The sequence below is a fragment of the Falco punctatus genome (genome assembly GCF_963210335.1).
Source record: "Falco punctatus genome assembly, chromosome: 1".
Classification (NCBI taxonomy): Eukaryota; Metazoa; Chordata; class Aves; order Falconiformes; family Falconidae; genus Falco; species Falco punctatus.
The window spans coordinates 32,470,394-32,490,245 of record NC_137580.1 but is presented as its reverse complement, the minus strand read 5'-3'; the positions used below and the strand labels follow the sequence as shown (position 1 = coordinate 32,490,245).

At 42.3% G+C, this 19,852-nt stretch overlaps 1 protein-coding gene across 4 annotated transcripts in view; it reads right to left on the bottom strand.

The window, feature by feature from the left end:
• The window catches only part of PPARGC1A (PPARG coactivator 1 alpha), a 373,925-nt gene that overhangs the window by 58,490 nt on the left and 295,583 nt on the right, over positions 1-19,852 (bottom strand). For 2 of the 4 annotated variants that reach the window (XM_080371486.1, XM_080371488.1), the window contains exon 2: positions 3,345-3,524. In XM_080371486.1, coding sequence (XP_080227612.1) covers positions 3,345-3,524 — 180 coding nt within the window. Of the gene's footprint in view, positions 1-3,344; positions 3,525-8,333; positions 15,012-19,852 lie in introns of those variants that run through there. The other 2 variants (XM_080371485.1, XM_080371487.1) reach the window with 2 other exon arrangements.

Below are 19,852 nucleotides of genomic sequence, written 5' to 3'. Positions count from 1 at the left end.
AGAAAACTAGGTGAAAAACAGAAGTGATCAAGCTGTGAATAGAAAGAAATCAACTAATTCATAATATGCGCACATACACACATTGGTAAGAAGAGCATCCACGATGGGGCAGACAGCACCTGCTTGATTCAGGACTAGTATCGGTAACATTGGCATGGGAGTAAACTAACACGGTGATGAATTAGGTGCATCTACAAAATACTGGTGTGTTTTAATACTAGGGTGAAAGCCAGTATCTCATCACACCTAAGCGGATGAAAGCAGGGATTTATACTCAACAGTTACATACTATCTAGACTAATTGGACCTTTATCTCACTTGGCTCCTGTTGCTACCATCGCTATTAATAATTTCTAGTCCGTGAGACTCCCAGTGCCACTGGAAGTGTCTAAGCTTGTGGGTACTCAGCTCAAATGAGCTTCCAGGAATGTGATTTGCAGAAAGGTTGAAAATTCACTCTCTCAAACACAAGCTCTTCTTTACAAAAATGCACCAGAGATACCCAGGAACTTTGTAAAGGGCTTTTGAACACTGGCCCTCACCTAGACAATGCCACTACCTCAAACGGGAGTGAGTGTGCTTCATTCAAGGTTAGGTCTGTCAATTAACATCATACAGCTTGTGCAATTAATGCTGCTCTGGTACATCTCGGCATTCGCTTGCCATTCTGGTTCTTTCCCTTCCACCCCAAAACAGACCATATTTCTATTTCTGTATGACAAGGCCTCATCTGGAAGCTTAAGTTAGATGAAAGATAAAACATATGACTCCCACGATGATAAAATGGGAGGGGGGGGGGAGGGGAAAAAAAGTTACTTTCTTTAAAAAGAAAAGCCAATGCAGATCAATATGGAAAAATCTAGAGATTACCAAATAGGAAACTACACAAAACTTCCATTCTCTCAGCTAAAACAAATAGTTCCTCACAGAGTATGTAAGACAGTCTCTGGAGGAAGAAGACAACTTCTTCTGTTCTTGAGCACCCCCAGTCGTCACATTACAGAGCAGCAGAGGCGAAAAACCGTGCAAGGTATCCAGCTGCACAATGGAGAATGGGGACAGGGTTAATGTATGGGAGGAGAGAATAACTGTTTCATTCCCATGTTCCTAAGCCAAGCAACCAAGAAATGTAAATATAACAAATTATGAAGCTGAAAATAGTCTAATTTTGTAGTGCAGTATTGCAAAGTGCTATTAGAGCACAATTTGTCCCTACAGGTAAGTGTGGGCCAAGCTGTGCTGTCAGAGGCAGTGATGCACCCTGCAACTGAAGCTGATGAGCGCGAGGAAATCCAAGCATTTGCAAAGAGGACAAGAGAATCTGTCTGTTAGGAAAGCAGCAGCATATTTCAATTCCCAGTTATTATTTCTGACCTATTAGTTGCTGCCTAGATGCGTTCTCCAAGCTGCATACCACCTATTTCTTCACACTGGGGCTGCTCATCCTCAGATGCATCCAGATATACCTCTGAGAGGTCACATAATGACCATGTCACCATCTCCCAGTAAGGTTAAATACAAGACTATCTGGTTGTCTTGCTGTTTGCCACATGCTTTGATTTTCAGAATGGGAATTGTCTCATATAGGAAGTGACAATTCCCATACAAGGTGTGTAAGCGAATTGTCACTACCTATCCAAGACAATTTGGTACTCGGCAGCTGTGGCCACCAGTGCAGCCAGGCAGTTATGTGCAGGGCAAGCAATGAGCCTGTGATCAAGTTCCACTGGTTTTACTGGAATGACCTATGTGCTTTGAGTCAGTAGATGCTTAATTATACTACTTATCTGGAACTTACACTTTGAAAGTCTGCATCTTCAAATTATTTTTCCAAAAGGAAAATGCCTTTGCATTTGGCTTTTGATGAGCCGGGAAAAATAAATCTCCTCAGTTATAAAAAAGGTAAAGCCACTCTCTACCACACTAGCTGCAAATGTGTCCCCTGCCCCCCTGCCTCCCTGCTACTTACCATCCAAACCTACACACCAACACGTCCTACTCTGCCCGAGGCAGTACAACTGCAATTCAAGAACAAGATGGAGTTTGGAAACTTTGTAAAACAAGGCACAGAACATTACACAACTCGTGAAAATAGAGGGTCTGAGTACATAGCTTCGCAAGGCTAATTTCATTTTGATTTGAATAAAACTAATTCCAAGTTACTTGGGTGTAAATTATAGAAACTGAATAGAGAGGACTGGTTTCTGCTATCAGTTACACTAGTATAAATCCAGAATAACTTAATCTGCATCAGGGAGATCACTGTGGGTTTAGACCTGTACATAAAAACGTTTATTTTTGTTCAGGACATCTTAGGCAACCAGTTTTACTATACTGATTCAGTTAATCTTTTCCAGCTTTTAAACTCCACCGTGATAATTCGGGGCTTCCCCGAGCCAGCGGGCAGCTGTACTTCCTGGACCTGCAGTACCTGCCCTGTGAGAGGTAGTACCCATAGCTTGCTGTTGCACAAGGTCTTCCTGCCAGCTAACTGTCCAACTTCCCAGTCAGCGGATGATCTATAGCATCTCCAATCATCAAGGAGGGAAGGAGGTTAGGGTTCAGGAGGAGCATGGCTGTCCAGTAACCACAAGGCAGAGAATTGTGAAGCTTTACACAAAAAATGAGACCGGAGATAAAGCGACAGTAACCCTCCTCTCGTACACCCTGATCCTCACGGCAGAATTGTAAAGAAAACATTTAAATCTCTCCTACCACCCTTCAACTTTTACTTTAAGACAGCTCTCCACCAGGAGATCGATGAAACATCCCAAATGATGTGCTGGTTCCTGAGCTACTGACAGCCTTTGCTGCCTTCTCTGCCACATCAACCCTTTTTCTCCCCTATACATCAACTACAAGGACCTCTCAATTTGTGTGCAAGTGCCTTGTAAGGCTCTGAGTGGTAAAAAGCTTTACTAGAAATGCTACAGCTACTCATCAGCTTGCTGCTGTGCTGCACTCCACTTCTTGCCGGGGAATGCAAGCAGAAGACAACAAACACGTTTCGACTTTTGTTTGTCTTTGTAGCTGACAACTGTGCAACTCCTTGCTGTGACGCCACAGGGCAGTGTGCTCTAGGCACTCTTTAGCTGTTTCCTTTCAAAAATCAAAAGGTCCGTTTAATTCCTTTCAAAGCTTTTCCCCCCCGCTCTCTCCAGATCGCAGGCCTGGTTTTGATCATGAGGATGAAGGGCGCCAGTCTGAACCTGTAACACACATCACCACATTTGTTGTCTCTGAACAGGGGAAAAATAGCAAAACTGTTGTCCACCCGGCTACAAAAAATTGGAAAAAAAGCAAGCAAGGGCTTTGCAATGTGCACTTGCATCTCCTTGCCTTACCTCGAATATATTGGCGGGTTCGTTGCTGTACTGATTAGAGATGATCTCTGACTGGTCGCTGTACCACTTCAGTCCCCCCAGAAAGCTGTCTGCATCCAGGTCGTTCACATCTAGTTCAGAGAGGTCGAGTTCTGGGAGATCTGGGCAAAGCGGCTGGTCTTCGCCAACCAAAGCAGCACACTGCAGGAAACAGCAACACAGAAATAGTTCCATTAATTACAAGGAATCTATTAACTTTAATATCATGTGATAAGAATTAAGCCTCTATTAAGCTATAGCAGAGGGTCACTAGAATTGACTTTGTTTTCTGGAAGAAAACCCCACTAAGTACTAGAACATTGTTAGCTCTATACAGGTATGCAAAGGGGAGGAGGAAACAGGAGGGCATAAGCTGCCTTCTCTATCACATCCCTGTCCAGGGGCAACAAGTTTCGTTCTCCGTATACTCTTTGATAACGATCATGTTCAAAGCTTTATTACATCCAATAGCAGAGGCCAAAGCATGCCCTTATTCTCCTGTTTCAGAGAGAACCAGTGCAGGTAGAAGTTACAGATGAATACCTCTGGGCAAGGTCTGTCACGCATTTCCTGATGCATTCAGGTTACAGAGGCACAGCCTGTTACAGCCTTCAGCCCTGGAGGCTAGCTCAAGCTGGAGATAGTCACACTTTCACTTCTACAGATCCTCACTGTAATCCTTGAGGTCAGTCATGATGGTGGCTACCATATGGGCCTAAAAAAGTACGGGTCAGTGCTGCTGTTGTGCTCTTCCCCGATGCACCTGATGCACAGACCACAGCCACCCAGTTACACGTTAGGGTCCTGGCAACAGAAGTGCATTCTGAAATATCCCTATATTCACCATTTGCATGACAAGCATAGTTAGTTCACACAGCCTTTGACCCTCTTGGTGTAAAGCGCATGTATTGTCCCAGCCAGTTTCCTAAATGTCCCCAGACAGCGGCTGCGGTGAGTGAACCAAATGGGTTTTCCTCTTCTGGCAGCCTCTGATTCAGTAATCCTAATGTAGAGCGTCTGTGAAACATTTTGGCTGAGGCAGTAAACAAAGTCTAGTCTGCATGGATCCTCTGCAGCAGAGCAAAATGTTTTTGTCTCCACGACTTACGAGAAGAGTAGTGATAAATACAAATAAACCTGGAGTAAGTGTCCTTTTATATGCTAGTATGAAGCTAGATAGGATATTGACTGACCTACTAATCAAGAAAAAATTAATAGCACACATCCACTTTAGCGCAGCAATTGAAATGTTAGAGTATCCACCAAAACCATTTCCTAATTATGGAAAACACGTAGTAACAGCTTGGCAAATACCAGAGCCCCATACGTCAATGCTGCTCGATCAAGCAATTCCTCCTGCTCTGTACCACGTACCTTTGTAACTCGTCTTCAAACATCTACGTTGATACGGGTACATTGCAAAACGCACACAAAGCTGCAAAGGCACCAGGCCGTGAATGGTTAAAAGCCACTTAAAATCAACTGAGTCTAAGGGCTGCCACCCTATCTAACACTGTGTTAAGGATGGCCAACAGCAGGTCCTCCTCAACTCCTGTCAGTTGACTGGGTGGCCTGAAAGATTTCCCAACTTCTATTTGGACTGAAGTCAACCCAGAAAATGCCACTTTCTGAAGACAGGTGTCTGTAGTGCGCTAACACAGTGCCCACAGATGTGAATTGCTCAGTACCGGCTGTGTCACTCTCCCAAGGACCGCCTTTCACAATAATGCGAGCGAGGGCTGCTGAAGGTGCATTTCATTGAGGTTTTTGTCCCTGGGAATCTCGGCGCGTCTGCAGTGTGCAGGCTGGATGCAGCAGCACAGCCATGAGCAAAGATTTCGTCTGTTGGCACAAAGACTCGGTGCAGCTGGTGTGAGCTATAATTTACCAGGCAACTTCTACATCTACCAGGACACCAAGAGATAATCACGGAATAGGCCAAGGGGCAAGGGAGCTGAGAGGCTGCAAAATGAGGCTCTGAAATAGCAGTTGCTTTTCTTCCTATTATTTAAGGAGCTGCAGAACTTTAAGAAGTCAAAACCCCACTTAAGTAATTTTCACTGCGCACAATTTTTTACCATTATTTTGGGCACAGGGGACAAAAAAAAAAAAAGACAAAAAAAAAAAAAAAAAAAAAGAAGAAAAACCAAACAGGAAAAAAATTAGAGAGTTCCCTCTTTTTTAGTGCGAGAGACAACGTTCCGGCAGCAATCTTATAATGCAGAGATGACCTTTTTTGATGCTTGGCCGAAATCTCTGATCTTATTAAAGGATAATCTAGTTTTTGACTGAAAAGGTAGATTCTCAGCATCACTCTCAGTTTGTGTTGTGGAGGTCAGTAGCTTATAACTGATGCCATAGACTTCTGAAGTATCCTGCTGATCTGTTACTGCTTTCGTTTGTAAAAATAGCTTCACTCTGTGAACCACCTGCTTAAACATGTTTACTTTTGGTAATCTGCATTTTTAAGTTCCTACAGTGGGCTTTTGAAACAATATAAACAACGGTATTAAAAAAAAATATCCTGCTCATTGCAGTTTGCATTTGCCTATAGCGACTGCAATGTCACCTAAAAAGAATGTAATTGCTGAAATGAAGTATATATGCTCTTGCCAATGTTGACATGATAATAAAATCAATGTTTCTGAATATGACATTATGCTTCTAATCTGAGACACATTAGTAGCAAGTGTTCCTGTTATTAATTTATATTTGGCCTTTGGATGATGCCAGATTTAACACTCCACGTCCTAAAACTGTCCTCATCTGACATGCTGATATTTACTGTTTGCCTATACATCTGTAACAGGTGCACCTGCATTGCTAGCACACATTTTACTGTCTTCCCACTGTTATTTGATATGATAGTTATTCCATAAGTATAGCCTTAATTTTACAGTAACATTTAGGAGGATAAAACAGTCACTAAACACAAAAGGCTAATTACTGTGCGTTATTTCACTCCAACAGAGTTTTTTTCTCTTAGTTCAGGCACAAACAATAAATTAGCTTAACTGCACCGATGATAATGAATCATTATAATTAAGTATAATTCTCCATTAACCTTTTGGATGTTTTAGTGCCTTTGAAGGTAAATTAAAACAAAATAAACAAAAAAGATGACTGGACTTGTGCCATATTAATTATATTAATGAAAATATAATCTGTGTTTTATTTTTAACAAGTTTTTCGAACAGCCAAGGGGGTGAACTCAGGAAAGAAAGAGAGACTTGACAGAATGTGTGTCATGTGGATTCTCTCTATCAGTCTTCGCAACCTTACTGTACATCACCTTCATTAAGCTGTGAAGCACTGGGGACGCTGATCAGCTACAGTGATACAGGCCTTTATTAAGCAACATGCCATTCTGTCATTATGTGAGCATGAATATAATACCTTTTACGTTGACAGCAAACATTAATGATTCAAAAAATGAAAGCTGCCTCCAGTACCTGCCGCCTGCGGTATTTTAGATCGGTAAAGGTGATCCCCTGAGCCAAAGCAGCACGCAGATGCTAGTATTGCTACAGGAAGTGCAATGCCGGAGCACACTGGTAAAATCCTACCCACAGTTAATCCATCCACCACACAATTAATATTAAGATCAAACCTTTTTTTTTTCCTCTGCACTATGAAAAAGTCATTGACATAAATTATCTATTCTGTTACTAGCTTGAAATTACTGCAGGAACTCTAGTGATTAAAATAAATCTTCAGTATTTCCATATAAGCTGGTTCCTCAATCAGCTCCTAGCAGCATTAGGAATAATACATGATGGAAAAATGAAGCGACGGCAGCTGAGACCCATGCTACAAGCCAGACAACAACCCACAGGATACTCCAGCTACTCAGAAACAATTAGGACTTTGGAGCCAGAAAGTCATCCACTTACAGCCTTGACTCATAATAGCTACAGGACATATGAATTATCCATATCTATTTCACTTTACCAAGAAATCAAAACAAGATAAGAGCAATTACAATATGCAAACAGAAATCAGTGGATACAATGGTAAGCTGCAAATATTTAAAACACAACAAAAAGACTTGAGAATCCCAAGGCATGCTCCACCAGACAGGAAAAATATACTGGAGAACACGGTAACGTTTTTGCTTTAGATGGGTAGCTCTCTACTGCACGAACATCTTATTTAAAAAGCATCGCCTGTAACCTGTTTTTCCCTCCCCCATTGCCCGAGGGGAGCGTTTTAAGCACTTATTCCAAGCTCGCAGCCAGAGGATTAGTTCCTTTGAGCAGGTCTGTATTTGGGATTCCTCTCCATGGGGTCCAAAGAAAGTTTGCCTCGCTTCACAAGTTGCCCGAACTTTCAGGTAACGCTCCATTTTGCTGAATGCAAACATGCAGAAATCCTCAAACCTCACTTTATACTCCAGAGATTACCAGGGAGCTGCTTGCCTTTTATTTTTTTTTTTTTTCCCTTTATGAATCGTAGCCAGCAGAAGCTGTGGATTTGATGTATTGCCGTCTATTTTTACACAAGCAGCAGCAGCAGCAGCGGCAGCAGCAGCAGCAGTTCACAGAGTCCTGCATAAACTCTATTCTCATGGTTCATCCTGTTGTCTCTGCTGTACAGTGGGATTTAACCATTTGTTGGACTACTCGGATTGACTGCGAACCCTGCTCTATGGGACATTAGCTACAACGTCATTATTCCAATACCACAAGAAGCAGGGAAACGTCTCCTTCCAGAAATCTCTTTTAAAAGCATCTAAAGCCAAACAACAGGGTATTCGTTCTTGTGTGCGTGTTTGAATTCTGCAGCTGATAAACCTTTTGACAGAGTACAGTGAAACAAGCAATTAAAAGACGAAGCCACTGGTTAATTTAAACTTCTTTTTTATATATATATCTATCTAATGCTAATCTTATTCTAAATAAACATGGCATTTTTCCAACCAGGCCACTAAACACCACTGGAAAGACTTCAGACACCGATTCATATCAATACCTTAAGCATAAATATTGCATATGACGGGAAAGCGAGCCAGAGGCACATGAAAATAGTTTCCAACTGCAGGAGATACTGATGACAGCAGCTCAGCTTTGATTTGCTCAAGGCATCGCAGAGTAACCTTAAAATAGCAAACTTACTGGAGTTAAGATAAGATTTGGACTTGTTTGCAAAGTATGCCGCCTCGGCCATCCTGCCGGTCCCCTGACAAGCCCACCGTCCCCGCCGGCCGCCTGCACCCCATGCGCCGCCCACCCCTCACCTCGAGATCACTCCATACAGAGTCCTGGTTGCACATGTCCCACGCCATCCAGCTGCGGAGCGACGGCAGGAAAGCTAGCAAACTACAGTCCAGAGGCAGGCAGGCAGCAGACACTCATGCAGGCAACGAGACCCTCTCTGAGAGTGAACCGAAGGCACCTGTCTTACTACTGTTCCCCGTCACATGACAAAGCTATTAAAAAGTAGGCTGGGCTGTCACTCATCCAGCCTTCTAGTGCCGCTGCTCCAGCCCGTGACGTCACCCAGGGGCAGACCCAGCCTGAAGTGAAGTAAATCTTTGCAAAACCCGCTCAGACCTCGGCGGCCGCGGCACCACGCTGCGATTCAAAGCAGATTTCCACGCCACACCCCCGAAACTCTGCTCCTGCCGTAGCGTAGCTCCTATCCCTCCCCATCCTTTTTAATTTCTTGGCTTGCTTTCTTTTTATACCCCCCCAACCCCCACCCCCCCAGCAAACAACAGGCAGAGCTGTGCTTATTATAAAGAAAACGTGAAGTAACTCCAAGCCGAGCTACAGCCTGCGTGCTCCGAGGAGCCCCAGCCTAACCTTTGCAGCGCCCTCACCGGCTCCCCAGCACTCCTTCCTTTGGAGAGGCTATCCCAGAGTTTGGCAAAAGTTATACCACCTTCCAACATTTTTTTTTTTTTTTTCTTTCCCCACTCTGAGATTTTGTACCTCGCCGAGTATTTTGGTTAGGTTAAAGGTTTCTCATGGATAACTGTAACTCAGGTTAGTTTTTCCACCCCAAAAGCAGCAGCAAAACACCCCCCAGCCATTTCTCTGGAATGGAGTAAACAACTATAAAAAAACATTCATACAGTTATCTCACCTGCTACAAGGAGGGAGCCTGATCCCCTTCCGAGCTAGATTACAGTATTTCTCAGCTGCTCTTTAACCACTTCTCTGGCTCTGTGTATTCCCCCTAGAAACAAGGGTTGTTACAAGCAACTGCCACAGTCCTGCCCACAACTGCTCAGACCCCCACTGCCTTTTCCTGCCGGCACCACTGCCTCGGGGTGCCTCTGTGTATAAACACCGCGGACCACCCCCCCTGACCTGGACCCTGCATATTCTCGTTGAACGTAAGAAAAAAACTCTTGTCGTGTGAAAACCGGCCAGACTCTTAACAGAAGTGTCTCCTTGCTGAAGCTCTTCCCAGGAAACTGGGGCTACTGCAGGTGCAACCAGTTTATGATGCCCCTTTGCACTGCATACACAACAAACTCCAGGTACCAAACTGAGCTGCAGAACATTGCCCACAACAGGCAAAAGCCCCACAAATAAAGGTCTTGTTTAACTGTCCCCACCTGCCTGCTTATTGTCTTAAGTTGCAGGGTTTTTTAATTAACTGGGTGCAAAAAAGTCTAGTGAAATGTAAGCGCTGGCTCCACTGCACTGGGCTACCAGTCAAAGTCACAAAACTATAATTGATCATCCTTCTTGTCATGAAATATTCATTCTCATTGTTATTTGCAAACTTGAGTATTCTAAAGGCTAAATGAATTCAATTACTATACAAGGCTATGGTGATTTTGCTGAGAGAAAAGATAAATAAAAAGAAGTACAATTCTTGAAATAGCCTTTTTCCTGCAGACACTGGAATCTTCAGAAATGGTAGGAGGTCTATATACATCCGTAGCTTATTTGCGTTCCCTTGTAATTCATTATTTCAAGTTCTGATAAAATGTACAGTTTTCCCAGCTTGTGCTTAAGTTGCAAATCACATCGCACTGTCATATTTTCAGCAAGCATAGATGACAAAAATGGCATTGTTTTTACTTTACTTAATTAAAAAAAAAACCCACAGCAAAAAACCAAATGACTACAGAAAGCCTTTCCTACAAATGATTAAATTAACGGTATTGCTTTGCTCTCATGACGAAAAAAAACTCATTTCCTTCCCAATTATATGCTGATTTAATGATAAAACTTCAGCAAATTATTAAGATCTGGGGCAAAGATGAGTACCTCTGCCCCCCGAACAGTCAACTGTGAAATAATGCTGGGCACCTGCCTGCCTGGAGTAGTGTCGGTTCTTATTAATTATTATCTGTGGATCCATGGTTGGTGGAATATTCTCCTTCAATACCTACTTATAATTGTGTTCATTGACTGTGCCGAATCCATCATCTCTTTTTTTTGAAGTTTCATTCACACCTTTTATAGAAATGTATTTACACTGGAACATTTCATATTGCTGTTTTGGGTATTTTGACCTGCTCATGTTGTTTCTATTTTCTACATTTCCACTTCACTGCTTTCCCTTCAAATTAGCAAGTTAACTGATAAATATAAACTGTGACCTTAGTGGTGCTCTCACCATACAAGCTCTAGAGATCGGAGAACTGTCTTAGTGCGCTACAGACAGTGCAAGCAATAGGTAATAATAACTAAGTCCCCCAGAGCTTTTCTATGGCCCTGTCCACATTATGGCTTGAACTTTGCTGGCAGTTCCAGCGTGACCTGGAAGGGATGCCAAGCACGATTTCAACTACAAAAGACTGCAAGGTTTCAACAAGGGTTCCCCATTGCTTGGCAAGTATTTCTTTTTTTCTTTTTTTTAAATCAAAGTGTCTAACCCCAGACAGGGGTTTACTCACTAGGATCTTTCTTTCACATGTTTTAATGTGTTTTTTTGAGCGCAGCGCCTGTAAGAGGAGGAAAGTGAGGAAGGCAGGCAGTTGCAGCGGTGGTGTAGTTTGGAAATGGTGCAGCCTCAGCATATGTAAATGAAGCCTGTGAAACCCAGCCAGCACCTAGGCTGCTCTTCTCAAAGGAAACCTTGTCTTCTGAACATTCCCTAGTAGCTTTAGCAATGATCTCCCCTCGTGTTTTGACAACACAAAAGAATTGCACAAACATCTTTTGTGGGGCAGTATCTGAGCGCGCACACACGTTATTTGGTTCCACAACAAACACACACAAAGAAAACCCTCTTTCAGCCGGTAAAGTCTGTGGGTCCGTTTGACCCAATCTGCCCCGCTGAAATGTCCGCCATCAGACCACTTCCTCCATCACTGCACTTCCTCTGTTTTCAGGGTACTTTGTACCTAGTCTCAGCGATTCCCAAATTTTGCCTTTTCTTCCTCAAGGGCCATAATTCAAGAAAGTTCCAGCAAGCCTTCCAACACCATTTGGGCACAAATTCCCAAATCCAAACACATCTTTTAACAGGGCTGGAAGGTATGGCTGCCTGCAACAACAGGGAATAGAATTCAAAGACTGAAGCCTTCAAGTCCTCCGTTCTTGACTTTTTCCTGGATTCAACGTTCATTTTATCTCTTCCTCCTCTTTTTTCACCCACATTTTCTAACTACAGTCATGTTTTTTTCCCCTGTGATTTCAATTTCTCAAAGAAGCTACTGATTTTGGAGCCCCCATGATTTTGAAATCCAAAACCTGGTCCCTTCACCACGGCACAGAGGAAGGAATTTTTTTCCTTGCCCCCAAGACTGTGTATGGTATGTGCTGATTTTCAGCAAAGTTTGCTACTTTTCCCATGGAGTAAAGACAACCAAACTCATATATAAAAAATAGTGCTGGAGTTTCAGCAAGCTGAGGTTTGCAAACCAGTTCTTATACCAGTTCAACCCCTTCTGCTCAGCCCTCCAAGACTGAACAGCCTTACAGCAGCAGATCAGCCGACTGCTGTATATGGAAGAGCAAACTGCACTCCAAAGGTGTGTTAGCGTGAATGGTGTTCTATATAAAGTATATGTACCCTATTAATTTTTTATTAGAAATCTTCTTTCTCTGCATCTTTACTCTTATTTTTTGCACAGTCCTGTATTTGTTTTCCAGTCCGTTCTCTCTGTTCCGTGTATATCCTATTTGTTTGCTGATTTTGTTTTTCCTTCTCAGCTTCTTTTCCTTATTTATCCAGTTCATCCTACCCAGAATACACCCTCAATAGCATAAGCCAGTGAGTCAAACTCCTTGAACTTCTGGGTTCATTGGTGCAGTAATTCTACAATGGAATAAAGCAGTGTGCCCTCTTCAATTTTGCCAGGGCAGTTATGAACTAAGATTTTGGGGTTTTTAACAGAGAAAAACCACAATGGTGCTCTGTACTAGCTCTCGAAAAAAACTCAAGAGATCTGGGCCAAATTAATTCCTGGCCCAGCTCTGGGCCGCAGGCTGCTGTCTGAGGAGCTGTATATTAGAGTCCAAAATAACTTTCTCCGAACAGTGACGCATTACTGACATTACTGACACCAGGCTGAATTCTGCCACACCTGCCTCCACAGACTGAGGGCTCAAATAAGCAGCAGGGAATGCCAGGGGAAATGGCTTCCTTGTTCACATGCAAATGGACCTGACTGTGAATATTCACTATTAGTGCAGATTAGCTGATTATCAGTGTTAACCAGGCTCACAGACATGCAACACGCTTTGTAACTCGGTGCTTGTTGTAAAAGCTTGTAAGAGTGCTTAAGTGAAGCAGGAGTACAGGTACCCGCTACAAGAAATCTTCCTAAATTTTCCTCATACCTCCCTGAACATCTCCCTCTTCACAAGCATATTTCACTTACTCATTATTAAAGCAGGAAAGCAAAGTCACTCCAGTTGGTTACATAAAAAAATACATTTGTCACTTGTTTCCCCCCAACATTTGCAGCATATGTTCTCCAGGACCCACATTTGCTATGATTTGCAGGAAAATCCAGCTTGTCAGGCCTGTTAAAAGCAGCATGAACAATGTCTTTCACTCGGGTTCGCAGAGAGACTAATCTGTAAAAGAGCATCTACATTTAAATTTATGACCCCTATATGTTTCAGAAACCGTACCATGTGAACACATCATTTTCATGGGGAGGCTTTAGTGTTGTTTGAGCACAGATGCCCAGGCAAACCAAGGAAACGGATTCCTGTTTTGCAACTTCTTGCACATTGGCAGAGCAGACAGAACCACATCAAAATCACAGACCGTTGCAGATCATCATCATCTCTCCTTTACTCACCTCACTGCTGATAGTTCCTTGGAACAAAAGAAATCATAAAGTTCTTCCCTCCTCCTCCTCCTCTCCCCCCTTACCCTTCCACACATTCAAGTCCCTGGAGAGAGACCAAAACTTGCTCATGTCTGAGATTATTAGACCTAGGGAATAGCTTCTGGTTCAGCAGCTGGGGGCATCCCTCACCACACTCAAGCTGTGCCCTTCCTCTCCCCCTCACAGCCTTGCTGCGATGCTCACATCCCTTCTGGGGATGGGCAACTGTCTTCTCCAGCCTCAGCCGCAGAGGGTAGAACGTGAGGAAGCTTCAGGGATGCACCTTGTACTTGTAACTCTCTGCAGGGCTCTGGAAAACCCCGCTCAGATCCTTCTCGTTACCCCTATTACCATCCACCTTGCACCATCTTCCCTGGGGCACCTAGAGTATTACCCTGGAGCCCTTGTTTCCCAACTCATTCATAATTAATACCAATCTAATTTTTATCAACTTTTCCTGAGAGGGATCTGAAGAAGATGATCCCAGGAAAAACCACCATGGATTCAATAACTTAAGGCACAGAACATATTCCCTGATGCAACTGTAAGCAATTTGGTGGGAGCCAAGGCTGTTCCAAAGCTACCATTCTTTTCTGTGCCATCGGCTGTCACACTGCATGTGGGGCTTGCCTTGCCACCTGGCCATTTAGCCACCAAGCCATGACCTCCCAGCTTGGAGGGAAGCTGTCGTGCCCAGGCTGCCACAGCAGCACAGGAGAACACGCTGCCTGCCAGATCCACGCCAAGGCTCACAGTAGCTAGTGGAAGAAAAAAAAAATATCTATAATCTCCATAACCTAGCCTAACTGCTCTCTAAAATGGCTGGGAAGGCGATTGCAGTGGAGCACACGCAAGTCTGCAGCGCAGCACTGGCGAAAAGAGTAACCTTTAAATACTTTAAAATCAAATCTTGTTTTACACAAAACCGCTATGGTAAAGTCGATGTGAATGAAACACCTTTGAGTGAAGGAACAGAGGGAAAGGCAGTGGACAGCTTTAGTGCCTCCTAGCAATTTTTTTTAATAAACTAGAGATGACAGACAGCCTTACCAACACATCTCTCATCTTCAAATAAGACTTTCTTCAGACAGAGCTCTGTGGAACTGAGTCAGCTTTTTTTCTTGGGCCTAGCTTTTGGCATTTTTCATATTAAAACAACGTATAATGTGGAAATAATTCTGAACTGTAGTAATCTGATGGGATATTAGCAACACAGACCACAGATCTGCTGCGCTACAAATTTAGACAAACAAAATAAAATGAAGATATCACACAAAAGAACCTGAGTTGTTGTTTTGTGGGTCTTTTTTTTAAATCTGCTTATGCTCCAAGTCACCCTTTATAGGGTTATGCCTGGCTGCAGAGGAGGGCAAGCTCCTGCAGAGACTGCTGTCAGTGGGCAGCAGCCAACCCTCACTGCTTGGCCTCTGATGGTCCCGGACTGCTGCAAAATGTCCCCTTCCCCAGCTGCCCACAGCCCCTGCACCCCGTTCTCCTGAGTCAGCCAAGGACAGGCCAAGAGGAGATGGGGTCATCTCACTGCAACAGCCAATGCAGTCTCACACAGACACGCTCCTGAAGGATCAGCTTCGCTTGACCTCTTAACTAGTAGTTCCTGCCAGCCAAAATTAAGCCCTGAAGTTATTTTTAGCCAGAACCCTTCATGAATTGCAGTTAACTTGCAATATGCAAACTAGTGACTAGTGCTAGAGGAATCCCTATGGGTTTTGTGGTTCCACTCTCTGCTCAAAAGTCCAATTATTCATTTTTCTTGGAGCTGCAATATTCATCTAAAAAAGTTGCACAAATGGCAAGAGATGTCATCCTCCCTCCATCCCCAATTCAGATAACTGAAATAAAGGAAGATAAGCATTTAGCCCAGGGGTTATTAGCTGTACAAAGTGCAGCTGTAAACCTTTGGAGGCTGACCCTCCTCCAGCGATGCTTTAGAGGAGAAATTTGTCAGTACTTACACCATTGACTCAGAGCCAAACAAACTAGTGCAGAGATAGAACAGGAGAACTGCTAGCCGGGTTTGGGCTGAGCTACTCTTTTATTGTTATTTTATTTTATTCTACCAAATCATTTTCCTGCAATACCTGTACAAGAAAATGCAGTACAGTAAAAGGGGAGTTAAAGTGGCTGGAAGGGGTGACTGCTCTAAATCTTTTGGAAAGGAATGGGAATTTTTAAATGGATTTAGGCAGGCATTGAATCAGACCTTATCACAGAAGATGGGACCGAGACAGTTCAAAGCAGAAACTCCTCTATACATTTCCACCTTTTTTTTTATTTTCGTACTACTCAGGCGTCCCTAGCTTTCCCCTGTGAATGGAACAGCGATAAAAGTGCTGAGATTGCATCAGCTATCACCATTTTGGATATCTTTGTTCCCAAGAAATTTAGTATTTGGCTGAACATCCTTTGCCCTGGGGCACTGGTTAGTCTCATAATTATTTTGTAAGTGGGTACCAGTGAAGATTCATACCTCCTCCCAAAAAGGGCTATGACTATACTTTCATTACTTCATGCCAATCAACAGAGAAGACAAGTTTGCTACTTCCATGTTCGTCCCTAACAGAGCTCTACCATTGTAAAATTCCCTGACATCTGACAATTAAACATTATTTGTTGTCTCTGCTCTGTTGAACTCCACATGCAGAACAGCAAGCCAGGGTAACGCGTTTAACTAAAAACATTGAAAGGACTGTGTAGGATTCACACTGAAATAAAGACTTTGCTGGAGTGCACCTTTCCCTTTTGCCTGTTGCAGGCTCCCCTTTCCTCTCTGAGGAACAAAGCACCAAGTAAAAATAGGAAACTGTCTGAACAGAAGATTATTTTAATTTATGTAGCAAGTTACTATGCAAAAAAACCCTCTGAAAAAAACAGCAAACCAACACCAAAGAGCACTTCATCATAATATTATTACCAATTTATTAAACTGAGATTGCATAGACTGGAGAAATGAGTGTGACACATCCCCAGGGTTTTCTGGAGGTAGACCTCCAGCTGTTTCATTCTCACATGCAGTCCTGTTTACAAAGACGTGGAAAAATGTTTGTGCTTCAGTTCAATGCAACGTAATTTTACATTGTTTGCAGGTTTTCTTTAAGGCAGGGTAGGAGTGGGCACAGCAAGCCGAAGATGCGTGCTTTGGGGAGAGAGGGCTACCATCTTCCAGGGAGAGGTGGTAACGCACGGCAGTTGTTAATTTATATCCTGGACAATGCTATAAATCGAAGCATCGCTGACAATTCCTGCCCAGTAAACATGCTCAATTTCATCTCCTGTAAAAAGGCGAGCAGGCACTAAATAGCAACACATTTTGATTTTCATTTAGCCACTTTAATGATAGGTGATGTTAGCGGAAAAGATCATTTATCTTCAGATTTATTTTATATGAGATAAAAGGCCTTGCCAATTTTTTAAAATTCATTTACACAAGTGAATAAATCTTCCCAAACAATAAGTGGGAAAGTCGTATTTCTTTAACTTTGCTAAAATCTGAAAATGCTGATCTTGGAATGAAATAGACAGCACTGGCATTTTAATCAAGAACATAGGCTCCTCTTCTAAATAAGAGGCACAGCTTTACTTCAGAAAAAAAACCAAAACATCTCCAATTCAGAGAACAGCCTTTCTAATGCATTTTGTCAAAAATCTCTGACAAATCAGGAGAGACACGTTTAATTTTTATACCACCTTCATTTTTAGATCAGTCCCAATGTGAAGGCTACCTAAAAATAGACCGAACCTAACCTTTCAAATATCTATACTGCTGCATACCAGAAACACAAGCTTTCAGTGCCTCTCACAGCTTTCAGAGCCTTGTGCTGTGCCTGTCCTCTCCTCTAGCACTCCATCCCATGTTGCATATTGTGCCCAGGCACAAGACAAGCTGCAAGTTGCAATGTGCAGTGCGTTGCAATATGTGATAGGCGTTCATTCAGGACATGCAGCAAGATCATCAGAACCAGCCTTCCCTTTTGGCTGTTTCAGTTTGCCACAAAAAGGACACCAGCAACACTGAACCTAGTAAGTGGGGATGTGAAAATGAATCTGTGCCAGCTGACCCAGCAGCTCTGCTCAGAAAAAGCAAGCTGTCTGGTTTGCAACATACCACTCTTAAAAATATGAAGGGGAACAATAAGCTCCTTTGTCTTATTGTTTGAAGGCTTGCAGACACACTTGTACCGGTTTAAGATGAGACTTTCCAACACTGCACTGAACTCTGAGTGACTGGTGTGAAATTACAAGACAGCAGAATACCTGGTAACTCTTTCTTTGCATTGCACTTTCTAAATTGTGATTCTGCTTGGCCTTAACAGTATAGGTCAAATTCATCCCAAGCACAATCCCAGCAACTTCAGGTCAGTGGTACCTGAAAAATCAATAACATTTAAGTTGATGAAGTTATAACAAGGGTGATTTTGACCCAGGCTGTAGTAACGCTTACTTTTATTGTACATATTCTTCACTGGGTATTATGCTTCAGTGAATGTATTTTCATGTTCTCTACTGCTAAACACGTCGCTTAGCAGGTCCTGAAGCCACACCGGGAGCTGGAACAGGAGAAATCTGTACTAAACCAGGTTGTGGGGCTGCCCTGGAGGCTTTGAGTGACTGTGACTTTTGCTTACACGAAATAGAAAATCACCTTTGTACCAGTTGTTAGCTAGCTACTCCTAGCAGGAACGAGCTTGAAAGGGCTTGCTTTTCTTTGTTGACTGTCATGCTCTGCACCGGCAGAGTCAAAAGTTTATCAAGGCATTTTACTCTATAAAAAAATAAACAAAATAACTTATACTGATCAAACAATGAAACAAAACAGCAACAGACTAAATGAGTTCTTTCAAAGAATTCTGGATGGAAAATGTCTTACCTGCTGACAGGGAGGCAAGAATAGCAAAACAAAGGCAGAGGAATAAAAACTATTCAATAAAATATCAATTTCATTATCGCCACCTATTCAACTTAATTTTCTTGGCATCCATATCCCTAATGCAGGTTTGTGATAGATCGTACAATCATTTTTTAATTAAGCCCTACTGTGCTTTGTATTAAGAACAAGGCAGTAGACATTATGGCACAATATATCTACCAAAATATTTAATGCTTATCCTTTTCATTGTGGTATTTAAAAGTTGTTCTCTAAGGAGGTGGTATCAGTATTTAACAACATTCTTGACAGCAAGTATAAAAACCAGAAAGCTTCATACTTAATCTAGCCATGTCAAAACTGAAACCCCTTAAAATAATTGCTTTCTGAATATATGGTATTTCCATTGCATTATTTTATTATTACCCAGCTTTCAACATCTTCAGATTCAAAACTTGTTCCCTTTCCTACATACTGATGAGATACAAAGTAGCAGAAGGAAAGGAAATTGACGTTTGACCAGTACAGTTGAATGGTACATGAAACATGTTACATGAGATATTTAATAAGAAACTGTAGAAGACTGGAAGTTTCCTGGGGTGGTAGTATTCGGGGTTTAGGTCTTTTTTGGGTATATTACAGCTCTGCAGCTTGTGATGGGGCAGATCATGTAAAAGAATAGCAGCTCTTTTTCCAGTAGAGTACTGGCACTTTTCAGAGGGCTACATTCACTTTAATTACTAAAATGTACCCACCTTCTTCTTCCAAGGAAGAAAAGACTGTTGTTGCATATATAATGTGGTTTTAGTTTTTAATGCCAGAAATGAATCAGTAAACACAGTTACATTATGGTATACTATTTCTTATTCTGTACCCATAGTAACCAAATTAATCTCAAGGCGCTGCTGGCATTAATTCAATCTGAAGCTCATATTTTGGATTTCACATAGGTGCCTTCATCCTATTCTTCTTCTCAACTAATAAAATGTTAATATATGGCAATATATTTATTTCTGGTTCAGTTCAAGTTGAGGAGTGCAGTACTTTGCAGAAACCTAATTAATATCAATCATATATTACAACACTGTGTGGTTTAGTTTACAAAAAAACCCACCACCACAGCACTAGCACATGAGGATGAAATAGATGACCCAAGAATTCATTTCTAGCTGTAACTTCTCTGCCTCTAGGATAGGGATGGCCAGTTTTTCCTTACCCTTCAATGTTAATTTAAAAAAATTCATAATATACAGCCCAGAACTACACTAAATACATAAAATATCCTAAAAAAAATGAGAGGAAGGAGATCTTGGAGCATGAGATACCACTAACTTCCTCTGTACCACCATAAGTTGGGTG